We start from the raw sequence: 26,778 nt of genomic DNA on the forward strand, positions 1-26,778 counted from the left end.
GATTATGATGGATATATCAGTTTCTTTTTCTTCTCTGGAATTTGGGAGAGCTTTCCTAGATTCCAGAGGAGACAGATATGGAAATATGTTTTAAGGTGGCTACCATATTACAGCATATTTTGCCAATCCTCCCCCCCACCAACCCGAATCATGTTCAGCAAGGAATATTGTTATTTGGTTTTTAGGAGCATTAGCAACTAAAGCCATATTGCTCTGGGATATGCGGTGGTCATTCCCTGACCTTTCTGCATCCTCCGTATTTGGTGGTGATGGGTTCGAACCCCGGTCTAATCAAGAAGCGTGTGTTACGCACTGCTGCTCCATCCCACCTTGCTACGGAGGCGCCTTGAGAGAGAGAGAAGTAAAAAGGAATCACCAAGGAAGAGAAGAATGATGATGATATCCAGTTCAGGACCCTGGGTGTGCCAAGTCCATACTCACCAGATGTGAGACCCTGAGGTTAAAGTTCATGAACACAGACAAGATTCCTCTATTAAATCTATTAAATTTTGAAGAAATTAGAATCCAGCATGAATGAAGTTTTGTAGTTTATACATAAGAAAGTTAATAAGTCTGTACGGTAGAGATGTCGTGAATTGAGATACTAGCTCTCTCAGTTTTAACAGTATTCGTGGGTATATGTATGTATGCAAAGCTCCATTTAGAGGCAGTTTGGTTCTAAAATTTTTAATCAAGGATGTTTTAGCACAGTGCATGGCTATGTTGAATGGGGATATGTGTATATAGTGACACACTGAGGTATCACTATTATTATTAATTTCCGGATCATCCTGCAAAAAATGTTCACTACTTCAAACAGTAAATGTTTTTGCCCATAAGCAGATTCAAAATGATCGCAATATATCTCTATGTGGGCAGAGAATAACATTATAATAAACAGACCACTGTAACAATATTTGTTGCACTGGTGCAAAAAATTATAGAACTAAAGGTAGAGAGGTGAATTAACTACGTTACATATTTCTCAGCTGGCTTTCAAAGGATTCTTTTAATTTTCCAGAATTATTTCCATTGCAGTAGTATCGAAGGATCTGGCTGAAAAAGGCAGCATACTGAAAGATGTTGAAAGCTTCCAGGATTGTTTTTATTTTATATGCTTTGATGTTTTATATATCTCATATATACTCAGCTTTATTTATCTCGCTGTATATTTTATTTCTTAACGTTCTGCATTTATATTAAAAAAATTTACCTGTCTGTTTAATTAGTGTACCAAAGAACTTATTTATGGCTGCTAATTATCTTTCAAGGCTTGAATAGTGAATAAGAAAGGTGTGTCTAATCTTGAAAGTAAAAATACATATATAAAATAAAAATACTTGCCCATAAGAGAAGTTGTGTAACTGCCAAATTTCCAATGGCTGCTGCTAAATGAAGGGGTGTCCTGAGATCTCGAGAACTAACTGTAACATTAACTTGCTCTGATGAGGATGTATGAGCCAATAAGAGAGCCACAAGTTTTACATCTGATTTTCCAACAGCTTCAATTAGTTGCTAAATAGAATAATAGAATAATTTTTTATTAGATAACCATAAACCAAATTTCTCTTTCTGTATATGGTATGCTTTGATTCAGAGATTTGATTTATATCCTGAATTTATTCACTCCAACAGGAATTAACATTTTGTATTGCAAATGTTATTTTACAATATATCAACTTATTAAATTTAGAAATTCTTAATATATTAGCTGTTCTTATTTTTTTTTATCTATCACTCACCACCTGACCATATGCTTTATTAAAAATAGTGAAGTTAACTTTTGAATCCTCTGGGGAAAAAAAGTGCACTTTTTTCCATAAGATGTCATGTACAGTCAGTTCTGCTATAACGCAGTACATGTGTTCCTAAAAATCTCTATGTTATGGTATTTTGGGCATTAAAAACAACAGGACTTATGTGAAAAATAGGGATAGTAGCAGAGCACTCAAAAAAATGTTTAGTCTGGTAAGAAAAACAGTAAAAAAAAAAAAAAAAGTTAGAAACCCAATAATATTGCTAATAGAGGTTTAAACATCTTAAATTTCTAATAATAAATATAGCAAGATATGAAGTTTGTTTGATTGATATTTCTGTTCACTGACATTTTTTCTTTTTTTTTTTTTTGGATTGTAAAATTTAAAACAGTATAAAAGATGAGCAATCAATAACGACAAACATGGCACTCACAAAAGAGAAGATTCTGAAAATTTATTTTGTTTTTATATGATTTAAGAGGAAGGGGAAACACACATCTCACTAATACTTAAAAACCCACAGAATTCCAGCTATCGGTATTTATTGCAAATGCAATAAGATCGAGTTTGCTACCAGTTTATAATTAGACTGCACTAACAGATAAGCCCAATAACCGGGAACTGCAACTTGTTTTATGGTAGTGACCTCCAGAAATGTGCTCCTCCACTTGGACTATCCCGCCTTACAAAATTTCTGTTCAAACAGAAAATCCTGTGAATACAGCGAATAAGTTTGATAACAGTGTCTCTGACCAATACAATTACAATAAATGGGAAATATAGCTCGCACACATTTGACATTTTTTAAGCGTTGTAAACTTATATGTATTGCTTTGCAGGTCACTACATTTAGCTTGGTGCTGGGTTTTACATTCATCTGGTGTTACTCGCAGATGAAATTGCACACAAGCCAACACAAAAATCGCGTTATAGTCACATTGTTCCCTAATATATCAATCGCGTTGCAAAAATGCACATTATAGCAGAACTGACTGTATAAAATAAATAAACGACTGTTTAAAATAAAATCACTTCATCATTTACATATGATGAATGATGGAAAGGAATATACTTCTTCCAGGGGAATCAAAAAGTTAAGTTTTAATTATTGCACGTAATTTTAGTTTCCTCATTATTTTTAATAAACTATATACTGTAGTTAGGAAATGAGTGTTGCTAAAAAAAATAAGCATAGCTAATATATTAAGAATACAATAATTTTACAAAACTTTAAGCTAAAGCTTTTTACATAGAAATTAATTTAATTTACAAGGATTCACTATCACAAGGATTTATGACAATGGTATCCAATATTTAAAATTATTTTTAAAATAATTGTTTTTTTAATGTTATAATTTGGACAACTAATTCAGCTGAATCCATTTGAGGATTGGGCTAAATTAGTTTTCTTTGAATATAAAGTGATGTCAGTTTAAACATTAGTTAAAACAAAACACTTATTTTAAAAAGCTTTTTTTCTGGAGACATCCCAAGACATATGAGGTGTTACCAAAAATTTCCTGAAATGTATTTATAAAATAAATTAGACTCACCTTCGGTCTTATTTGCCACCATGATTTTCGAAGTAGTTCCCTTGAGAGCATAAACACTGATCCCAGCACTTCTCCCATGATTGCCAACCGGGCTAGCCGAGTGGGTAAAGTACCTGCCCGGCAACCCAAAGGTCGCGGGTTCGATTCCCGCCTCAGGCTTGGATCAAAGTACTGCAAAAACCTTGGGAGGTGCAATATGGCCACAGAAGCCGATGCGCCAACAACTATCAAATCAAAAAATCAAAAAAATCTCCCATGATTTGAATGCATCCTGAAAGTTGTTGTTCGTCATAGTGTTCAGCACCACCTGTGATTCGGTTTGAAATCCTCTGTGCTGTCAAATCTTCGACCCTTCAGCTTTATTTTCATTCTTGGGGAGAAGAAGTTGCAGGGAGCTAAGTCTGCCAAATAAGGGGGTGGGGGATGATTCATATTGTTGGATACCAAAAACTGCACCACAGCAAGAGATGTGTGAGCCAGTGTATTGTCACGATGAAGGATCCAGTTCTTTGTGTGTGTCACTTCTCTGGACGTTTCCTCCTGGTGTCTTCCCTTAACCACCTTAGAACTTTGCATTGACGGGCTGGCTAGGAGGGATGAATTCCTTATAGATAATCCCATCAGTGTCCAAAAATCAGATCAGCATAGATTTCACATTGCTCCTCACTTGTCGGGATTTCTTCTGTTGGGGCGAAGATGGGCTCTTTGGGATGATTGTTGCTTGGTTTCTGAGTCATACCCATATACCCAACTCTAGTGACTAGTGACAACCGCAGAAAGGAAGTTTTGATCCTCTTAGCCTGCTCTTGAAGATCTCTACTAACTTCCTGAGATGCTGCTTTTGGTCTTCACTCAGTAACCGTGGCACAAATTTCTCATGTTCAAATCTGACAAAATCTGCTGACACGTGCTGTATGATAGTCCTACAATGCCACAAATGTCAGGGATAGTCTGCTTGTGGTCTTCACGGATCGCCGCCCAAACTTTTGCGACATTTTCCGGGGTGTTGTTCTATGATGGACGCTCAGAGAGAGTGATCGTAGTCATCAACTGATATTCAACCATTTTTAAAACATTTAAACCAGTAGTAGGTCAGCATCTGGCCTACAGCATTGTCACTAAAAACTTGTTTCTACTTCTTGTGGGTTTCTGCTGCTGTATTGTTAAGAAGGAAACAAAACTTGATGCAAGCACATTGCTCTCTCACATCAGCCATCACAACAATCGTCAACTACGCAAAACACACCACCAAAGAACTGTCCATAAATATTCAATGACTCTATCCAGTCCGATGCCATGTGGCACACTGATTCACAAAGGATATATGCAGCGTTACGTAGCACCACAAGTCCGTACTAGATGTAGTTCTCACTTAACATTCAAATTTTGGGAACATTTGGGTGGCACCTCATACGTGGAAATAGTTTTCATGCGTGCTTTATGGAACAGTATGCCCTTTTATATGTTTAAGCAAGAAAAACCACAATTGCTAAATTAATAATATCAAAAAATATTTCAGAAACTCCTGCACAAGAACAAAAGATGGACGTAAGCTTTCATTTAGTAAATATTAAGCAAAATCATTAGAATATGGTTAACTATCTGCTGCCAGTTTGGCATCTACCGTGGACTCCACTTTTTTAAATGTTTCTTCAATTTTTTTTAAAATTTGTAAATGAAATCAAATCCTCCCATGTACCTTTGCCCACCATTATTCTCCAGCTGGTTATACAGTATTTGATGCCCACGCAGGTAGCTGAGGCTGACAGTATGAATGAATTCTAAGGTCAACTGGATCGTTACCTGTGTGAGGAGGGAAGCATATAATTTGTATTTTCTTATCTTTTTTTTTGTGCAGAAAAAGGCAAATTTTTCTTCTTCTTTTTAATTTTTTTTTTTTTTATATTATTAATGGTAGTATTTGAGAGAAATATTTATTATATTACAAGAGTATTTCTATCTATTTTATTTTACTTCATATATGTAGTGAAATGTTAGATTAGAAAACCACGAGTGATAGAGTTTAGTCATTCACTTCCGTGAACCCAATTTTCCATGGCATATTTTGCACTTTACGTATTATATTTAGTTTAGCTCCAGATTGGGTAAGAATAATACAGCCCAAAACTGTAATTTATTACTTTTCTCAATTTTTCACAGTAAAATGAAAAAAAAAAAAAAAAAAAAAAACTAACACTAAAATGGGCAGAAAAATAGGAATAATGCGATATAATCAAAGTGATATTGTTAAGAAACTTGAGATTTAGTAGGGGAAAAAAGGTTACAACAAACGAAATAGAAAAGAATCGAAAATTATTTAAAAAAATTACTTTAAATTTTTTTTCTATATAAAATTTGTAGTAAAATACCTATCTGAATACATATGTAAATGGATGAATTTTTATGTATAAGTTATTATTCTTTGTTTTTAATTAAATAAATTTGTTTTTTTAATGCTATTTAGTCTTCTTCTTTTAACAAATTTTCGGATAATCAAATGTAAGGTAAGATTATCCAGAAAATTTGGCTATCCCGAAGAGGACTGACATTAATTATTCTGGATAACGATGCTCTACTGTACTATGAATTATAGCATCTGTTTGTTCAACAGATGCCAGGTGAGCAAAATATCTTTCTTCTAGGCAACTACCATTCCCATTGTGGTGTCTGTAAGATGCCAGCAACAGGGGTGGCTAACCTTGTAGAGCATTTGGTTTTTTTGCATTTAATAATTTTTTTATATTTTAAAAAATTTGATATGATTTTTGGTGATAATTTCACTCAACTGTTGGGCAATCAGATCAAAATAAGCACAAGCTAATAATATATAAAAGCATTCAGATACAAAATGTTTTCTTTTTTAAAATTCCCCAAAAAATTACTCCACAAATTGGCCGTGAGAAGCTCATTGCGATGAGTCCATATACATTCAGCCAAATCACAAAGGAAAGGGTTAAATGCATTTTTAAAAAGTAAATTAGCAAATAAAACTATATTTTTTTTAATTTGGTTTTTAGGAGCATTAAGCAACTAAGGCCACATTGCTCCGGGGATATGCCGTGGTTATTCCCTGACCTTTCTGCATCCTCTGTATTTGGTGGTCATGGGCTCGAACCCCAGTCTAATCAAGAAGTGTGTGCTACACACTGTTGCTCCTGCCCACCTGGCTAAGGAGGTGCCTATTTTTTTTAAAAAAAGGGCAATTCAGTATAAACTATAGTATTAGATACAAACAATTCTTGTTAATCCTCATTGATGGGGAATACAAATAATAGATAACTGAAAAAAAAAAAAAAAAGTAATACACAAAAATAATCATAAAAGAGTTTGTTTGAGGATTGTACTCAAATCCAATATGCAGTACGCTGCTCGCCTGCATCACTAGTCAGCTCCATTGACAATGCAATACAGACACTGAAAACTGTGATCAGTGGTGCTTAATACTGTTAGAAATAAAAATTAAAAATTTTTATTAACTTATTCCCATTTCCCAAACTAACTATATGTAGCAGTTTCAATAAGGAAAGTTAAGTTAGGGAAAGTAAGAAGTGGGCAAAGGCTCATTGGTAATATCAGTAGCAGCAGTACATATACCATCTCAAGGGTCAGCTCCTTTGGTAAAATCAGGATCCCAGACACTTTTATATAGAGTTTGGCTTTTTTTTTTTTTAATTGTTATTTTTGTTTGATACTAAAATGTATCAGAAAAAATTATAAATTCTTGGCAAAGTGTTTCATATTGCTATTACTCCCATTCTAACTTCTGATCCTTAAACAGAAGCAACAGAGAGCCTTTTACACTACCTTTGCTATTGGTAACCTCAGTCCTGGGCCTCTTATTTTCATAATAGTTTTTTGCAGTCTCCCCCCACCCCCAATATTAAAGTGTATCATTTTGATGAGAATTTTCAAAAAAATGTTTTAGAACCCACTCAATACTTTACAATTCTCTCCTCTTCTCCCCTTTACAATTCACAGCAAGAGTTCAATTATCAGGAAAGCACACTATGTCCTTCTTGATATATAACCATCCAGTGAACTGCATGTTTGCTAAAATGGGAATGCCCAGCTGTCAGTCATGATGGTGAAAGCAGATGAAAAGCAAATATCATTGGTAGTGCAAGGTAATGTTATTAGTTGTGTAAACTATAGTGCACAACCACTCATGCCAGATCTACAGCAAAAGTTTAGTGTTAAAAGAGTGATTTTTCAATAATTCTTTTGCCCCCATTTCTTACTTTCCATAACCTAACTGGGGTGTCTCTGACCTTTACATGCTTATCTTGCTAACCACCATAAAAGTGTAAACATTTTTGTAAAAATTTTGTATTCTCTAGGGGTCAATCAAATAGTAAAGGATAAATTGAAAAAGTATATTAATCTATTTCTTACCCAACCAAACTAACATTTTGCTGGATCCAGACTATACTGGCATTATAGGAAATGGAAAAACTGATCTTACCACAAAACAACCTTATGATAATAACTCCACAACCTTTTCAAGTGCCCTATAGAGATTATAAAAATCTTATACAAGCAACATGCAGAGTATACTGGTCTCAACTGCAGTATGTCATCATAACATTAACCTCCTATAGGTGAAAAATGAACAGCAACTATGGGTTAAAATTTCTGATGTAACAGTTGGTAAACATATGTTCCTGCAACTGTCTAATTTTCAGGAACCATTAACTCTGTCACATATTCTTGTAAATGATGCTAACTTTGAGCTGTTCTGATATTTAAAGCGCATCCTTTTTATATGACTATTTCTAACCATGTTAAGCCATTAAATAAATCATGACAGGCACAATTTGGTCCAAGAAGCTTGTGTGCCATTAAACTGCAAACAACAATATTCATTTTTTAAAATAAACAGGACTCGGTAAATTCTATGTTGTAACAATATATAAAAAGAATAAGAAATTACCTCAATATTTTTCGTAGAATGCTTCTAGTCAATGCTCTCCAAATGTAAATGAATAAGATAAACAAATAAAATAATTTAATGAATTCTTTCACTCACAGATCTATGAATGATCTGATGCATCCCGGAATTGAAAGCTGAGGGCCCCAATCCGACCCCAAAAACACATAAATGCAATAATACATTGTCAAAATAATTAAAATGGAAGAACTGATTACAGTAATTAATAATTAAAATCACGACTCTAAAATTTAGATGAATGATACTTTTTTTTGCTATGGTAATAAATAATTAGTCACAACTAGGAAATTTGGATGAACACATTGGTTTAATGTGTTAATCTAAATTTCATAGTCGTGATTTTAATTATTTATTACTGTAATTAATTCTTCTGTTTTAATTATTTTGATACAATGTCTTCTCGCACTCATGGTTTTGTTGGGTTGGTTTGATGTGTTTTGAGGTCAGGTGGGCCCTCGCTTTCAATTCCGGGATGCGTCGGATCATTCATGGCTCTGTGAGTGAAGGAATTCATTAAATTATGTTATTTATTTACCTTATTCTTTTTATATATTATTAAAATAAACATATACGCTCATGAGCCAAAACATTATGACCATTATTAAACATTATTACCCCTAGTAGCATATTACGCCGCTTTTTTACATGATAACTATTTGCACCTGGTGTGGTCCTGACTCCATGAGACTGCAAAAGGTGTCCTCAGGTAACCTGGACCTGCTAGACAGAAGAATGTCCTGGAGTTTCGCAACAGAGCAAGGCACTAGCATGGACTGGATTGGTTGATTTTAGTGGTGAAAAAATGACTGTGGTTATACTGTGCTAGGAAAAAGTAAAAATACGAAAACTAGATTCTGATAACCTTTAAAAGGGTTACCTCGTTAAAGTATTATATATATAATAATTATATATATAGGGAGAGTGTTTTCAAATGGAATGAGGAATTTAGTGATGTCCATGAAGACATCCCCCAAACTATGATACCACTGCCACTGGCCTGGTTTTGTTCAACTTTGCAGTCTAGTTGCAGTTGTTCACCTGCTTGTTGTCAAATATGCACCTGTCCATCCAGGGGCCGGCAGAGGGGACATATGCCCCATTAAATAAAATTTAAAATGAAAGAAAAAGAATGCAGGAGATGTTCTAAAAAAAAAAAAAAAAATTTAAAAGCTTGGTTGCCATGCCCCCCTCACGATGATACCTGGATATGCTACTGTGTCCATCTGAATGATGGAGCTAGAACCTTGAATCATTATATCAGGTGACTCTTTTCCAGTTGTCCAATATCCAAGAAAGTGCTCCTGTACCCAAAACAATCTCATTCTTAATAGGCAGTCAACGTGGACACGTGGACAGGTTGCCTAAAGAGTGTCCACTGGATGGTGTGCAACATGGTTGTAGTCTGCTGTTAATTGAGGGATTGTAAGCTGCATGTTGTCCCAGACAGCACGTGCCAACCAGTGATGGTCTCCCTGTCCAAGCACGAGTGGTATGTCTCTCTTCAAATCATTTCCACGGCAGTCCTCGAACAGTTTGGAATACAGTAAACCCCCGCTATTCGCGGGGGTTACGTTCCTGAGAAATGCCGTGAATACCGAAAATGCGAATACTGAGTTACGGCTCCCATAGTAATAAAGTGGTTCTGTTCCAAAGTATGAAATATATAAGAAAAACTAGTCTAAAATTTTGTCTATGTATGTATTATATGTACCTTCATAATATGACTATGTACATAGTGAAATGCAAGCATATGGAATCGAAATGAAAATAAGAAATAATTTAATATTAAATGTAATATTTATTAGAAATTTCAAACAAATCTTTCAAACCAACGCCTTTGCTAGCTAAAAAACTTATCCCGCCAGAGATATCACCAGTTTTGATAAAAGAGTTTTGCCTTTTCACGAATAATGAGTGAACTTAACGGGATTTTATTTTGAGTTCGGTCTTCTATCCACAGATTTAAAGCTTTTTCCATTTTTTCTAATTTAACATCACGAGTTACTGAGAATTTTTGAAGCAATTAGCGTGTTTTCACGGACGTTACGGCGGATTTTTTCTTCCGATTTCTTGATTGATCGTACCATCGACTCATTGATTTTATAATGTTTTGCCACTGAGGAGACACTTTCACCATTAGAAATTTTGTCTAATACCTTAATTTTATTCGCTAATGTCATCACCTTCTTTGATCTTTTCACATTTCCCTTGTAGCCATATTTTTGTATGGGTTAGAAAGACCTTGTCCACAATAAAGTCACTTTCTTCTGTTAACACACTCGAAAAAGTCTGTTTTACACTTCAAAATGGTAGATTTATCACTTTTGTAAGCATATCAATTTATAAATTGATAAATTTATTCAATTTATAAGCATATAAATTAAAAGCAAACAACGAAACCTTCCATGACAAGCACATAACACATACTGAACAAGGATTAGCGAGAAACATCCACGCTCGCAGTTTTGTCACCCCTCTCCCCCCACCCACTGAGCGCTGTTTTGACCGGGAAAGATAATTTTAGCCACGCCCACATTTTTTTTTATGGCGGAAAATGTTCACGGCGCTTTAAAATTCACATTTTTTGATGTTTCATTTTATATTAAATCAGCGACCGCGAAACTGCGAATACAGATACCGCGAATAGCGGGGGTTTACTGTACATACAGTTGATGAGATGCCGTCCCCTGCCTACCTAGCACCAAATAATTTCTAATTTAAACTCAGTTCTTCACTTTTCTCATTGCATGGGGCTTTGTTCTGACGAACTGATAGGCACTACGCATGCCATCACTACGTATACTGTCACTCCTAGATTCCATGGAATGCATCCACCCATAATGTTTTGGCTCATGAGTGTATTAGGACACTAATAATGAAAAATGAAAAACTTACCTGGCTCAGTGGAATGGAATTATTAACTGGTGCCAGGAATTCTTTAAATTCATATTTTGTTCGTATCCAACGTTCCTTCTCTTCCCTAAAAGACAATAAATAAATGTGAAAGGGATTTAAATACATTAAAATTTTCTTGTGGAAATGTGTGAATTCTTTCTAACATGCAAACGTTTCTAATGCAAAGGTGGTTCAAGGTTGATTTAGACGTTACTTTTATTTTTTTAAGAGTATGACAAATTCTGTTCATGGAAGGTCATAGCAACACTGGCCTAATTTCATTCCATGTGATTGTGTTCCCAGCGTCTTCACAGTCTGCACAGTACAAGATGCTGGTGTACACTATTATTCTTAGTATGGAATCACTACAAAGGAATCACTTTTGTAGCTATATGTGTGTGTGTGCATCCTGCTGGGAAATGACTTGTTATCTCTACAGAACACACACAAATTCTAAAAGTCTCAAAACATTTTTATTTTTGAGAGAGAGAGAGAAAAGGAAACTTAGAATTTGTGAAATGTTTAATTTATAAACATTATTTCTTGCTAGTTCTGCATCCACCCCCCCCTTTGAATTTCTAAACAGACTTTCTGCTCGGTATAATGAAGAAACAGAGATAGTACTCAGTGCAAGATATGTTCACACTGCCACCAGTGTGAACGTTTTAAGGCATGTGATACTGCATTGAAAGCAATTATTCAATGCCATTTCTTCTGTTCAAACAAAAATGTGCATGGTTGCATGCACATTTTTGTTTGAACAGATCATTTGTACTAACACAAATGCACAACATTACTATTAACTTTTATCATTATGTATAATTCAGTCACTTCCTTGGCTGAAGAGCAAATTATAAACATAAGACGAATGGTGGTAAACAGTCCATATAAAATGAACATGGCTAATTATTATTTGAATGACCTTAACAAAATAATCTCATTGATATGGAATTCAGACATACCTGCTGGAATTAGGAGTCGGCTTTGCCCTTCCTCGCGTATTTCCTTCCCAAATACTATTGGCTACAGTATTTCCTAAAGACATCATCACGGTTATATGTTCAGGCCTAAGAAAAAGCAAGGTTATTTAAATTACTTAAAATATATCCTCTTTTTAATTTAAGAATATTATTATTATGTGTCTTAATATGTTGTTACCAGAAGTGCATAAAAAGCATCCTACCTGTAAATAGTGGCACATTTCTCATCTGTAGTGCATATTGCTGATAGTTCGAGTTGTCATGATATCTCCACTTTAGCAAATAATGCTGGCTTATTATATATGCAGTTAAAAATAGGTTAAAAATATCAGAACAGCTCAAATAATTACTGGCACAGTGAAACCTCTCTTAATGGGCACATCTTTAAAAAGGATGTCTGTTATTGTTGTGGGTAGTCATCAGACCTGGGTCCTGGCCAGAGATATTAGAAATTCTGTTAAATTATCTCTCCAAAATTTTTATGGACACAGATTCTCTCAAGGGTGACATCTGGAATTAACAAGCTCACTGCTGGTAATATACAAGCCTTTTCCCCAAAAATGCAAGTGCGAAGGTCATTATAGTAATAGTGGCACTAATTAGACCTATAATGGCAATGGATTACTCACAGAGAAGATTGCACAATATATAATTAATCCACTCACCATTGCTGGTAAAGAATGTTTACAAACCTCATTTGGACTGTGCAACACAGTTACACTGGTGCATACCACTTAGCAAGGAAATAAAATTGTGAGAGATACTGTTTTCGTTGTGACATCTGGAATTAACAAGCTCACTGCTGGTAATATACAAGCCTTTTCCCCAAAAATGCAAGTGCGAAGGTCATTATAGTAATAGTGGCACTAATTAGACCTATAATGGCAATGGATTACTCACAGAGAAGATTGCACAATATATAATTAATCCACTCACCATTGCTGGTAAAGAATGTTTACAAACCTCATTTGGACTGTGCAACACAGTTACACTGGTGCATACCACTTAGCAAGGAAATAAAATTGTGAGAGATACTGTTTTCGAAATTGGGAGGGGGGGAGACTAATTTCTGTTACATAAAAAAAAAAAAGTCCACAAATGGACTGCACACAAATTGGAAACATGCTGGAGATAAAGTAGATAAGGAGCATATAAACATGATGGATACTCATGAAATACTCTTGTTATTGGCAAATCTATGAAACCAACATGTTTCAAAGGCTTGGGTTTAAGCAAACTAAATGCAAATTGGAAATTAAATAAGGCTTACATGATTAGGGAAATAATAACAGACCTGATTCAACTGGATAAAAGAATGATTTAACAGAGTAGGTAAGTTATTTTATTTCTATACAATGGCAGCAAGTCTCATTCGAATATTAAAACTGAATAATGCTGAATTGAATTTTTCAAACGCATTACCTGACTTGCTATCCCGAGTATTGGAGATGTGGCTCTCCCACTGAGCAAGCCAAAAAATGAAAATTAAGTGATGTGGTTGCAACCTGTGTTTTTGTAGGCAAGAATAATTTGCATAATGTGCGGCTCTGTAAGGTAGTATGTTGATTTCTATTGGATACTTGAAATTTGCATGCTAAGATGCCTATTATATCAAATATTTGCCTTCAGCAACACTTCACAAAAAATATTCATGAAAAACATTTTGTTCCTTAATTTTGTCAGGAAGTGTAGATATTAGCATTAGCATTAGTAGAGGCATTTGATGCAAGAAAGCAAGCTTATGCAGCATCAGCCAAAAAAAAAAAAAAAAAAACCCACTTCCACTTCACCCCTCTGTTCGTTCAAAATACCTGTCCAGCTGAGCCTTAAACTTATTTAGGCTATCAACCTCCACCACAAGGGATGGAAGTCTGTTCCACCAACCAACCACCCGCTGGCTAAAGGCAAATTTCTGCACGTCTATCCTACATCTGTCTTTCCTCAATTTGAATTTATGCCCTCTCAGGTGATTTTTCTGAGCTAGAGGAAGAATCCCATCAGCATTGAGCATGCTTAAACCATTCAAGGCTTTATACACCTCTATCAGATCACCTCGCTGGTGCCTAGTCTCCAGACACTGTAATTTGCAAAACTTAAGCCTTTCTTCGTAAGAGCACCCCTTTGTTCCATTCACTAATCTTGTTGCCCTTCTCTGTACTCGTTCCAGCAGCTCTACATCCTTCTTGAAATGAGGCCTCCAGACCTGTATACAGTACTCTAGGTGTGGCCTGACCATCGCCTTATACAATGGAATAATCACCTCCTTATCCCTGCTGGAAAAATTCCTGTGTATCATTGACAATACTCCATGAGCTACTCTTGCAGCCCGTCTGCACTGCTCAGAGAACTTCATATCTGCCTGCACAACCACCCCCAAGTCCCTTTCATTCTCTACCACTGTCAGTGTAGTACCACAGAGTTGATACGTTGCTCTGGGGTTGCTGTTTCCCATGTGTAGTACTTTACATTTGTCAATGTTAAACTTCATTTGCCACCTCTCAGCCCATCTGCTCAACCTTTCCAGATCCTGTTGCAGCAGCATAGTGTCAGTAGTGTCCTTGACAACCCTGCCAACCTTTGTATCGTCTGCAAACTTGGACATTAAGCTTGATATACCATCATCAATATCATTTATAAATACAGAAAACAATAATGGACCCAACACTGAGCCCTGAGGGACTCCACTAATAACATCAGTCCACGATGAGCAGTGTCCATTGATTACCACTCTCTGTCTTCTCCCCCTCAACCACCCCTTTATCCATAGCAGCAATTTGCCTCCAATGTCACACTGCTCCAATTTGTGTAGCAGTCTTCCATGTGCAACAGTATCAAAAGCCTTTCTAAGATCCAAGTATATAATATCAAAGTTATTCCCTGCATCCAGTTCTTTTGTGACTGCATCATAGTATCCAATCAAGTTGGTCAGGCAAGACTTCCCCTTAACAAAACCATGCTGTGTCTGAGCTATAACTGAAGTCTTGTCTAAATGATCCTGCAGTGCTTCTTTAACCAGTGCCTCCATTAATTTTCCTGGAACAGAAGTTAAGCTCACAGGTCTATAATTACTTGTGTCAGCCTTTGATCCTCCTTTGTGAATTGGGGTCACATTTGCACATTTCCAGTCTATGGGTACCTCCCCTGAGTCCAAGGAAGCTCTCATAATTATGGCTAAGGGTTTGCTTACTTCCTTTGCTGCCTCCTTTAATATAACTGGATAGATCCCATCCACCCCGGGTGCCTTTCTTCTGTTTATCTTCAACAGTTTCTCCTCCACTTTACTCCCAGTTATTTCAAGATTCTGTAGCTTACTGCTAGAGTTGAATACACCTCTGGCATACCCCTTGCTGAATAACTCCTCATGTGTGAATGTCGATGCAAAATATTCATTTAGTTTGTTAGCTACCTGAGCAGGATCATCAACAGTTGACCCATCAATATCAAGTGGCCCAATCTGATTCATCCCCTTCCTTCTAGAGTTTACATAAGTAAAGAACTCTTTGCTGTTTTTCTTTGCATCCCTTGCCAAGGATTTCTCGTAATCTGCCTTCGCCTGCCTAACCTCCTTTGTAACTTGGTTGCATATCAACTTGTATCTATCATAGGCTTCTGTGTCATGTGTTAATTTGTAAGTATCCCATGCATTTTTCTTCTCTGCCATATACCTCATTAGTTCATCTGACATCCATTTTGGCCTAAACCTTGAACAATATTTCTTAGTTGGTATGTAAAGTCTAGTAGCTTCCAAGATAAGTTCTTTGAATGCTTCCCATTTTGAATTTGCTGTTGGTAACATCATCAGTTGGTCCCACTGTATAGAATTTAAATACTGTCTCAGTCCATCGTAGTCGCCTTTACGGAAGCAATAACCCTTCCCTTTACCCCTAATGGTAGTTACCTCTTTGAGTAAATCCCACTTCAGCACACTGTGATCACTGCCACCTAGTGGTTCATTTATCTGCAGATTCTTAATGCATGAAGAATCACTGCTGATAATCAAATCAAGAGTATTACTCCCTCTAGTTGCCTCCCGAACATGCTGATGTAGAAAACAATCATCCAATAAATCCACAAAAGCCCTGCTAGTGCGTGAGTAAACAGCCCCCAAATTCCAGTCAATATCTGGGAAATTAAATTTTTTTTTTTTTTTTTTTTTTTTTGGTTTTTAGGAGCATTAGCAACTAAGGCCATATTGCTCCGGTTCGGTGGTCATTCCCTGACCTTTCCGCATCCTCCGTATTTGGTGGTGACGGGCTCGAACCCCGGTCTAATCAAGAAGCGTGTGCTACGTACTGCTGCTCCTTCCCACCTGGCTACGGAGGCGCCAAGGGAAATTAAAATCTCCCATTATAAGACTCTCTGATTTACTGGCCCACTCTATTTCCCTGTACAGTTCCTTATTATACTCATCAGAGTCATTAGGCCTATAGCACACTCCTACTCTCAATTTTGATCTCCCAATGCTTATGTCACACCAAACTGACTCAACACTGCAATGTCCAGCGATGTCGACTGGCTTCACTTCCTTGGTTTTTATGTGTTTCTTAACTAATAGCATAACCCCTCCCCCCTTCCTATCCTTTCTGTAGACGTTGTACTCCCCAAATTGCAGTTCTGCATCCCTTATATCTGTGTGACACCATGTCTCTGATATCCCAACAATATCTGCCTTTGATGTTTTGAGCAATACCTCAAATTCATCAAATTTATATACTAAACTCCTAGCATTGGTGTACACACAAGTATACTTGCACCTGTTTCTATTCTTAGCTACCCTAACACAACCCATGTGTTTACTTGTACCGCAATGGCTCCCAGCAGTCTCTGAAATACCATGCATCTTGTTTTTCAGGCTTCTGCTCATTCTAATAGAAGCAGTGCAAGAATCTCTTTCACCTCTGCCAGTGGCTACTGTCAATCTATTGGTCTTTGTCTCCCCCCAAGCTAGCAGTTTTCCGACCCACCTAACACTGCCTCGATAGCATCAGCAAATACTCTTGCACCCTTTCTATTTAAGTGTATCCCATCCCTCTAGAAGCAATCTCTCCTGTTAACAAGTACAGTCCAGGCTGAAAAAAATTGTACCCCTTGAGCCTTGCACAATCTTTCCAGGGCCGAATTGATCGACAAGGCTCTCATCCTATACTCCCTCCTATCGTGTCTGGGCAGAATTGCAGACACTTTCAAATTCAACCCTAATTCTCGGCTTTTGTTCAGCAGTGACCTGTACTTGTCAAGTAATTCTTCCGGTCTCCTACTCTTAATATTATTAGTGCCAACGTGTACAACTATATCACCTTTTGTGCCCTTAAAAGATGATATTCGCTCTACAACGTCATCAACCTTTGCCCCTGGCAGACATACCCTGGTCCTGTTCCACCTATCTTTTTTACAAAGCATGTTCCCCGTTTCCCTGACAATAGAGTCACCAACAGCTACTAGTTCCTTCGGGATATGAATGGATTAAATGTTGATAATCCTGCTCACGTTGCTTAGAATTGGTATTTGCATCTACATTCACACATCAGGAATTTTTTAGGGATGGGAATGTCACAAGTGAGTCATTCTGATGGGGAGCTGAATGATATGATTTTGTGATAACTGAGGGAAAAGTGGAGAATAAATTGAGGCTACTTGTAAAAAAAAGATACCAGGGGTGGATGGGATCCATCCAGTTATATTAAAGAGGTAAGAAAAACTTTAGCACTATGATTAGGAGAGCATCCCTGGATTCAAGGGAGGTCCCTTCGGAATGTAGATAGCAAATATATCCCCAATTCACAGAAGGGGATCAAAGAGAGACATGAGTAATTACAGATAGAAATGCAATTATACTGCAGTCACAGCATGGATTTGTTAAGGGGTGATTTTGTCTAACCACTTTGATTATGATTTTGTTTAACCACTATGATGCAGTAAAAAAAGAATTGGATGTAAAAAATAATTTTGACATAATATACTTAGATTTCAGAAAAGCTATTGATACCACCGCAGATAAAAGATTGCTATATAAACTGGGGCAATGTGTTGCTAAGGTCAAGTTGCTGCTATGGATAAAGGGGATGGTTGAGTGAAGAGGACAGAGAGTGGTTATCAATGGGTGTGGCTCTTCTTGGACTAATGTTATTAGTGGAGTCTCCAGGGTTCAGTGCCAGGGCCTATTGTTTTCTATATTTATTAATGATAATGACAAAGGCATATCCAGCTTAATGTCTATGTTTGAAGGTTGGCAGGGTAGTTTTAATCATGGTCATGGTAGAGTACTGCAACAAGATCTAGACAAATGAGGCAAATGGGCTGAGAAGTCACAATTGAAGTTTAGTATTGACAAATGCAAGGTACTTTATATGATCAGAAGTAATACCAGATCAGCAGTGTGGTACCACACTTAGGGAAGTAAAGAATGAAAAAAGACCAGGTCGTAGTTGTGGGGGCAGATACGAAGTTCTCTGAGCAGTGCTAACAGACTGCCAGGACAACTCATGGGGTTGTGTGCAGAAATTTTTCCAGCACAGATAAGGAGGTGGTTATCCCATTGCATAAAGTAATGGTTAGGCTATATATTGTATACAGGCCTTGAAGCCTCATTTTAGGAAGGATATGGGGAGTGAATAAGTTTAGTGCTGATGGAATGCTTCCTCCTGCTCAGCCTAGAATGCTAAGGGGGGGGGGACATAAATTCAAATTGAGGAAGGATGGTTGCAGGTCGAATGTAGGTAAATTTGCTTTCATAATAAAGGGTAGATTGTTGGAAGAAATTTCCATCTGGTGTTGTATAGATATGTAGTTTGAATAAAAACCAGACAGAACTAGGTAAACCATAGAGGGGATGGACAAGTGAGTGTTTGCTTCTTTTTTTTTTTTTTCTGATGCTGTATAACCTTCCTTTCTTTCATTATTTGCCACTACTAGTACTCCCACTAACCGGTGACTAAATTATCCATTAATCGATCAATAATGTCATCAATTACATTGCAGATCAAACAGCAGCAGCTGCTACCACTGCCACACCTCAATCTAATACTGGGAATTGTGGCACTTCAACTGCTGGTAGAGTAATTAGCATTAGTAGAGGCATATGATGCAAGAAAGCAAGCTTATACAGCATCAGCCAAAAATAAAAATAAAAACCCTTCCCATTTCACACATCTATTTGCTCCAAATGTTTGTCTAGTTCTACCTTGAATTTATTTAAGCTGTCAACTTCTACAACAACAGATGGAAGTTTATCCCAACATCAACCACATGCTGGCTAAAGGAAAACCTCTGCACATCTATTCTACAATCATCTTTCCTCAATTTGAATTTATGTTCACTTGGACGATTAATCTGGGCAAGAGGAAGAATCCCCTCAGCACTGAGCTTGCTCAAACCATTCAAGGCCTCATACACTTCAATCAGATCACCTCGTAGGCACTGTAATTTGCAAAACTTAAGCCTTTCTTCATAAGAGCAACCTATCGTTCCATTCCTTAATCTTGTTGCCCTTCTCTGTACTCATTCCAGCAGCTTTACATCCTTCCTAAAATGAGGCCTCCAGACCTGTATACAGTACTCAAGGTGTGGCCTGACCACTGCCTTTATACAAGGGGATAATCACCTCCTTATCCCTGCTAGAAAAATTTTTTCATATCATTGACAAGACACCATGAGCTACTCTTGCAGACTGTCTGCACTGCTCAGAAAACTTCATATCTGACTGCACAATAATCCCCCCCCGTTCCTTTTAATTCTCTACCACCTTGACTGTAATACCACACAGTTGATATGTTACTCTGGGGTTACTGCTACCCATATGCAGTACTTTGCATTTGCCAATGTTAAACTTCAGTTGCCACCTCTCAGCCCATCTGCTCAACTTTTCTAGAGCCTATCGAAGTATATACTGTTATTAACAACCCTGCCAACCTTCATATCATTCGCAAACTTAGACATTAAGCCTGATATACTTTCATTAATATCATTAATAAATACAGAAAACAATGGACCCAACACTGGATCCTGGGGACTCCACTAATAACATTAGTCCACAAAGAGCAGTGTCCATTCATTACCACTCTTCTTCCCCCCCCGTCAACCATCCCTTTATCCATAGCAGCATTTTGCACTTAATGCCATACTGCTCCAATTTGTACAGTAGTCTTCCATATGCAACAGTATCAAAAGCTTTCCTAAGATCCACGTATATGATATCAAAATTATTTTTTGCAATGATGTCTGCAATGGTGCACAATATATAAATAAAATAAAATAAATAAATAACAACACATGGAATTTATTCTGCAATTATTCAACCATCTTTAACCTCCTTAATTACAAGTGACCTAAAGGAAAACCGCAACATATAATAAGAGAAGCTAGAAAAGAATCCTGGACAAAATTTGCCTCCACACTCAATAAAAATAAAGATCCAAGACTTAACTGGAGAAAAATGTTAAAAAAAAAAAAACACCTCAATGGTAAATCTCCTTTTAAACCTTCTCCAAAAGGTGGACAGAGCAAGATCTATCCTCCTGAGGCAATAGCAATTGTCCTTGCAGAATCCTTCTCCCAACTGTTTGCTAAAAGTGCATATTAGCAAACTTTTTAGAAGGATAAAATGAGAATTGAAAAGATGAGAATTCATTTCAATATAGGTACATCGCTTCCATATAACAAACCTTTCACAACTACAAGAAGCTCTAAATAAATCCATATTTTTTGAAGCTCTTCATGGTTACTTTCAATGACCAGTATTCCAAGCAATCAGAATTTAATTTCATCGTATCAGCAGAGTCATCAGGCTAACAACAGTTATCAGTAGCCTGACAGAATTTAGCCACAGTAACAGTGCCATAATGTCCAAATAGCTAAAGGACAAGTACTTGCATGTCCATGTATCTCTCCACACAAGTGGATTGCAAAGATGCATAAAAATTCTTTTTAGATTCTTTCCTTGACAGAAAAGGTTAGATATGAAAAATGATGTGGTTATAACAGAATATATTTCCACTTTAAGCTTATAAGCAATATAATAAAATATTACTTTTAACAGACTTTAGATAGATGGGCCTTAACCATCTTAAACATATAGTCAACAAAGTCAAAGAATTCATAGTGCAGGAGTTAAGAAAAACTCCTGCACCATGAATTAAAAAGAGATTAATATTGTATTTGTGCTTTAAATAAAGTACCAGTTGTGAAGACAAAGCTGAAATTTTACTTTGATGCATAGCAAAAGATGACAGTAACTAAAGGTTCTTCAGAGTCTAAAGAGCTTTCAAGTACTGCTCTGGAAGTTCAAATGACATTCTATTTATGTTTGACCCAATTGGCAGGCTGGCAGATAGTAAGGAAACTCCTGGAAATGGAAATATTTTAATTGATGGTAAATACCATTAAGACTGAGGCAATTGCATCACCGGGACCCATACAGTCAAAAAGCCTGGTTCAGTAGATGATAGCTGTTATTTTCATAGTCCGTTAAGGTGTGTATTTACTCTCACTACAACAGAAACTTATCTTTACCATGTCAACAGCGTTTCATTAATTACATTCACAGAGAAGCTGTTGAAGCTAAAAGTATATAATGCACCTGGAGCTGATGGTATTTATTTCACTGTATTAAAATAAGATGCAAAAAGAGGTAAGCATCTTTGAATTCAGGGGACATCCACAGATTGGAGAAGTGCAAATGTCATTCCCATTTACAAAATGGGATCAATGAGAGAAGTGAGTAATTGCAGACTTGTTAGCTTGATTTCTGTTATAGGGAAAATAACAGCCAGTGGTTAATCAGGTACTAGTGTGACCTCATTTTGTAATACAAGTTTTTATTGTAACCTATCATGTCTCAGATTTTAAATTAATTTAATATTTAAAAAGGTGCATGGAGTTTACTAGTGTGCTTATCCTATTACAAATAGATTGCAGTGGTTATTAATTTTATTTCTTCATTTTTTTAATAAATGAAAAGTTTGTAAATGTTATTATTTTTTTGCTGTTAAAATACTCATTGCTTTTAAGGGAAAAAAAAAAGTAAAGTTTATTAATTATGAAAAACACTGAAACTAACGTATTTCAGTGGGAAAAAAAAAAGATTTCTATTAAGTCTACTTGTGTTATAACAAATATTACAAAAATGAAATAGCAACACAAAATCATTCATATTCCCCCTCTCCCATGTTCATGATGTTCTCACTACATGAAAATTCATTGGAGTTAACTGATTTACTTCTCATGGCTATAAATTGTACTGGAATATCTCTTATTTTCTGGGATAATACCCACATCGGCGATTGGTGAATTTTTGAGAAGGTTTTGGGTAGAAAAAACATGCCATCATGATGAAAAGCATGACGAAAAGTGTAACTACTTGACAAACTGTACTTGGCCAAACGCAATGGAGTGATAAATAATATTGCATCACCTTGTGGGCTCACTCAGCTCAATACAGAGTGAAAAAAAATATATATATATAAATTGACAAAAAAAGCAGCACATCAAAACTAAAGACACTATTAAGAAGGTACAAAAAGTAAAAACTGCTAATTCCAACTAGTGAATCACCAGATTTAAATATGTTCTTGCTGAGCTTGTCAGGAATTTTTATACTGTTGTGGGTTAAAGTAATGCAGAATCAGCATAGCAAGAATGCAGTTGTACAACAATCACAACACGGATTTTTAAGGTGGAGGGGGCTTCTTGTTTTACCAATTATGACATAGTCACAAAGGAACTGTATGCAAAACCTAATTTTGACAACCCTGTTGTATAAGGCAATGGTGAGACAACATCTTGAATGTCACATGCAGGACTGGAAGCCTCATTTTAGGTAGAGTGTGGATCTGTTGGAATAGATGCAGAAAAGAGCAACAAGATTAGTCAGGGGCACAAAAAGCATACTCTTACTGCAAAGGACTTCAGGTTTACAAATTGCAGCACTTGGAAACTAACTAGGAAAAGTGATCAACGAGGAGACTTGAGTGAAGTTTTTAAGGCTTTGAATGGATTGAGTAAACTAAATGCTGATTGCATCTGAGTACTTTGAATAAATTTAAGGAATGATTGGACAGATGATGTGAGTAGGGTTGTTGTTGTGTGTTTTTTTTTTTTTTTTGCTGATGCTCTGTAAGCTTGCTTTCTTATGCAACGTGTCACTATTAATTCAAATTCAACCTAGGGTTGAACAGTAAAAGGTGCAAAGCTATTACTGTTAGCATTAGTAGAGGCATATGATGCAAGAAAGCAAGCTTATTCAGCATCAGCCAAAAAAAAAAAAAAAAAAACATGATTAGATCCACATATCAACCTATATTTCCATATCATTGATGGATATGGAAATTATATAGCAACTTAACTTAAAAAGTAAATGTAACTGCACAACTATTATAAATTACTTACCTCCATTCATCTAGGTCCAGAGATCTCACTCGAGATATGTGGGAACCAAGATTCCGATGTATTCCTGAACATTCTATGCACATAAGAGCTCCTATGTTTAAACTGGCCCAATCTGGATCTACGGAAAATTAAAGATTCGTTACTTCCAAATTATATTCAGACAGCAGTTGCAATTTTTATTTCATAATTACTAGCAAACAAAAACAATAAATAAATAAATAATACAGAGGTAATTCAAAAAAGAAGTAAATCATTTTTTAAAAAAATCATAGAAATTAGCATTTATTATTGTTGTTACATATACAGATAGAAAATGAATCTCTGAAAGTTTTCCTTTCCACCTATTCCTTCCCAAACCTTTGAAAATATGTCTATGGTAACTGCTGTCACTGTCAGATGTCATTTTATCACTGAAAACAAGCCATGCTGCCATTCCATCTTCTTCAACTTTCGGTTGAAAGTCATAACAAAATTCACGACACTTGCATTTATCATTCAGTTTTAATGCTAGCACTAACTGCAACTTAGGTTGTGCAGTGTTTAAAAGAAATACATGAAAGTGTAACCTTGATATACACCATAATTCAGGGAAACTGTCAGTTGGGGGGGGAGGAGAGATTTTACATTTACATTTAAGTAAGCTGACAATTGAGATGTCCCCTGGGCTTTTTCCCATATGCATCTTGAGTTCATCTGTTGCTTGTTTCAAAACCAATGAATCATTGGTTAATCTAACAAAACAATCAAATATAAAAGTGAATAAATAATAAGAGATTATAATAAGTGATTAGACCACCGCTTAAGTATACCATACAGGTCTGGAAGCCTCATTTTAAGAAGGTTGTAGATATGTTTGAATGGGCATAAAAAATGGCAAGATTAGGTTGGACAAAAGGGTGCTCCTACCAAGGAAACTTTTAGTTCTGCTAACTGCAGCATCTGGAGACTTGGCACTGGCAAGTATAAGTAGATCTGTCTGAAATTTTTAAGGCTTTGAATGGATTGAGTACGCTAGATGATGATGGCATCCTTCCTCTTGTTCAAACAACACATGAGGGTACATAAATTCAAATTGAGGAAGGATGGTTGCTGGGTGGATGTGTAGAAATTTTCCTTCAGCCGGCAAGCAGTAGTGGTAATAGTAAATGAAGCAAGAAAGCAGGATTATATAGCATCGGCAAAAAAAAAAAAAAAAAAACAGTTTACACATCCCTCCAAGACTTTGTCTAGTTCCCCATTGTGTGGTCTCAGAAAGTGGAAGAATATCATTAACATTCAGCTTACTCAATCCAGTCAAGGCTTTAAAACACTTCAGTCAGATCTCCCCACAGGTGAATGGTTTCAAGATGTTGCAATTTTCAGAACTGAAGCCTTTCTAGGTAACAGCACCCTTTTTAGCATTAGCATTAGCATTAGCATTAGTAGAGGCATTTGATGCAAGAAAGCAAGCTTATGCAGCATCAGCCAAAAAAAAAAAAAAAAAAAAAAAAAAAACCACTTGAAAAAAAAACTGGTTGCCTTTCCCTGCAACCTTGGTCCTTGAGGTTGTCACAGACATTCTCTCAGATATGCCAGACAAGCTGTACTTGCTACCTGGAAGTCTAAAACGCTGATGGAACTGATATTTGGGTGACACTCAAGTCAAGTGGATCCAATTTCGACGAAGTCCGGACAGTCTGTGAGAGCCAAATCCTCTGCTTGCATCTTCATGATGGTGGGACTATTAGTAATCCTGGGTATAACTTCCATGCTCAAGTACATCGTGGGTGACCACCCAGGTGTGAACCAAGGTGAGCAGGAGTCGAGGTGTGGTGCCACACCACATGGAGGAACGCCGCCCCTCTATGTTACCAGGCAGTACTAGGTGGTAGATGACTCTCATCAACCGGTGCAATACCACCACTTTGCTTATTGGAGGCTTCAAGTGGTGGAACCCATGTTTAGTCTCTAGAGCTAAGTTCCGGTCAACCCTTCCCTATCTCTTCCATCATGCAGTATGATTGATGACTTTTGAGTTATGATGAACATCGTGGCGAGATCCAATATTCCTTACATTTCGAGGGTACAGCTCTAAAATGGTGTTCGTAGGCCGGCTGCTAGTTACTACACCGGACCAAACCTATTGGTAACTCTCTAGGAGGCTTCCGGATCAGCTAGTGTATAATCTTGCTACGTCTACTCTGCCAGATAGTGACTGGAGGGAGTCTGAGTAGTGTGTATGAGGGGAGCATTGTCGAGGCCAGGTTATGTCAAGGATCTGGGTATATTCTTACCATGTGTATGCCATATCCAAAAATTTCATTACTTCATACAGCATGTCCCACACACTTTTTCTTACTATTGAATACACCATGAATTGTCAAACTAATAGAGCAAGCTTATCTGCGAAAAGATCTAAACTTCCCAAGCACTTCCTAATTCATTCCAAAAATATACATGGTCTCAATTCTAATCTCAACGATGTACATTTCCACTTGCAGTCTGCCAAACTCTATGTACTTTTTCTGACAGAATCTCAGTTATCGGTTAATTCAACTACTACTGCTCATCTCAGATGCCCAAATTATTCGCTGTATGATTCCTTTTGCCTCAAAGGTGGTATTTGTGCATATGTCTGTTCCGATATTCCCTGTCAGAGACTTGGCAATTTGGAATTTTCTCTCTTTGATCTTCTCTGGCTTAAAATCCCTCTACCTCATTGTGTCAAATTCATCTGTTGTCTCTACCGTTCTCCCAACTCCACTAATCACTCGGAGCTCTTTGACTTTCTCCAATCCAACTTTCCTAACAGTGAGGTAATTTTCCTCGGTGATTTTAATGTTCAGAACTCCAGCTGGCTTCCGTTTTCTAGTCACACCGTCCCAGCTGGTCGAGATGCTGAGGCTTTTGCAATTACTAATGACTTTGCACAGATTGTTCATTTACCTACAAGAATACTGGACAATCCTAATCATACAGCCAATACGCTTGATCTTTTTCTCACAAACAACCCTTCCAAGTACACGGTTGAAGTGAGAAGTCCTTTAGGCACTTCAGATCACAACTTGGTGATTGTCTCTTCTCCAATGGAACCTTTATCTCATGGCTATTCCCAACCTTGTGTTGTTTGGCATTACAAGAATGCAAAATGGGATGACCTGCGAGACTTCTTTTCTTCTTTTCCTTGGTCAGATTACTGTTTCAAAACTTCTGATGTCAACGTTTGCTCAGAGCGTGCCAGTGAAATTATTCTTGCAGGAATAGAATCCTTTATCCCACACTCC

At 36.7% G+C, this 26,778-nt stretch overlaps 1 protein-coding gene across 1 annotated transcript in view; it reads right to left on the reverse strand.

Annotated features, from left to right (window-relative positions):
- The window catches only part of CenG1A (Centaurin gamma 1A), a 751,861-nt gene that overhangs the window by 9,613 nt on the left and 715,470 nt on the right, over positions 1 to 26,778 (reverse strand). Inside the window, exons 16-19 of the mRNA XM_090380508.1 lie at positions 23,516 to 23,633; positions 12,116 to 12,220; positions 11,154 to 11,238; positions 1,345 to 1,515 (exon numbers count right to left, since the gene is read on the reverse strand). Coding sequence (XP_090236634.1) covers positions 1,345 to 1,515; positions 11,154 to 11,238; positions 12,116 to 12,220; positions 23,516 to 23,633 — 479 coding nt within the window. The remainder of the gene's footprint in view (positions 1 to 1,344; positions 1,516 to 11,153; positions 11,239 to 12,115; positions 12,221 to 23,515; positions 23,634 to 26,778) is intronic.

This window comes from Mastigoproctus giganteus, chromosome 1, assembly GCF_048544385.1.
Source record: "Mastigoproctus giganteus isolate SK-2022 chromosome 1, ASM4854438v1, whole genome shotgun sequence".
Classification (NCBI taxonomy): Eukaryota; Metazoa; Arthropoda; class Arachnida; order Uropygi; family Thelyphonidae; genus Mastigoproctus; species Mastigoproctus giganteus.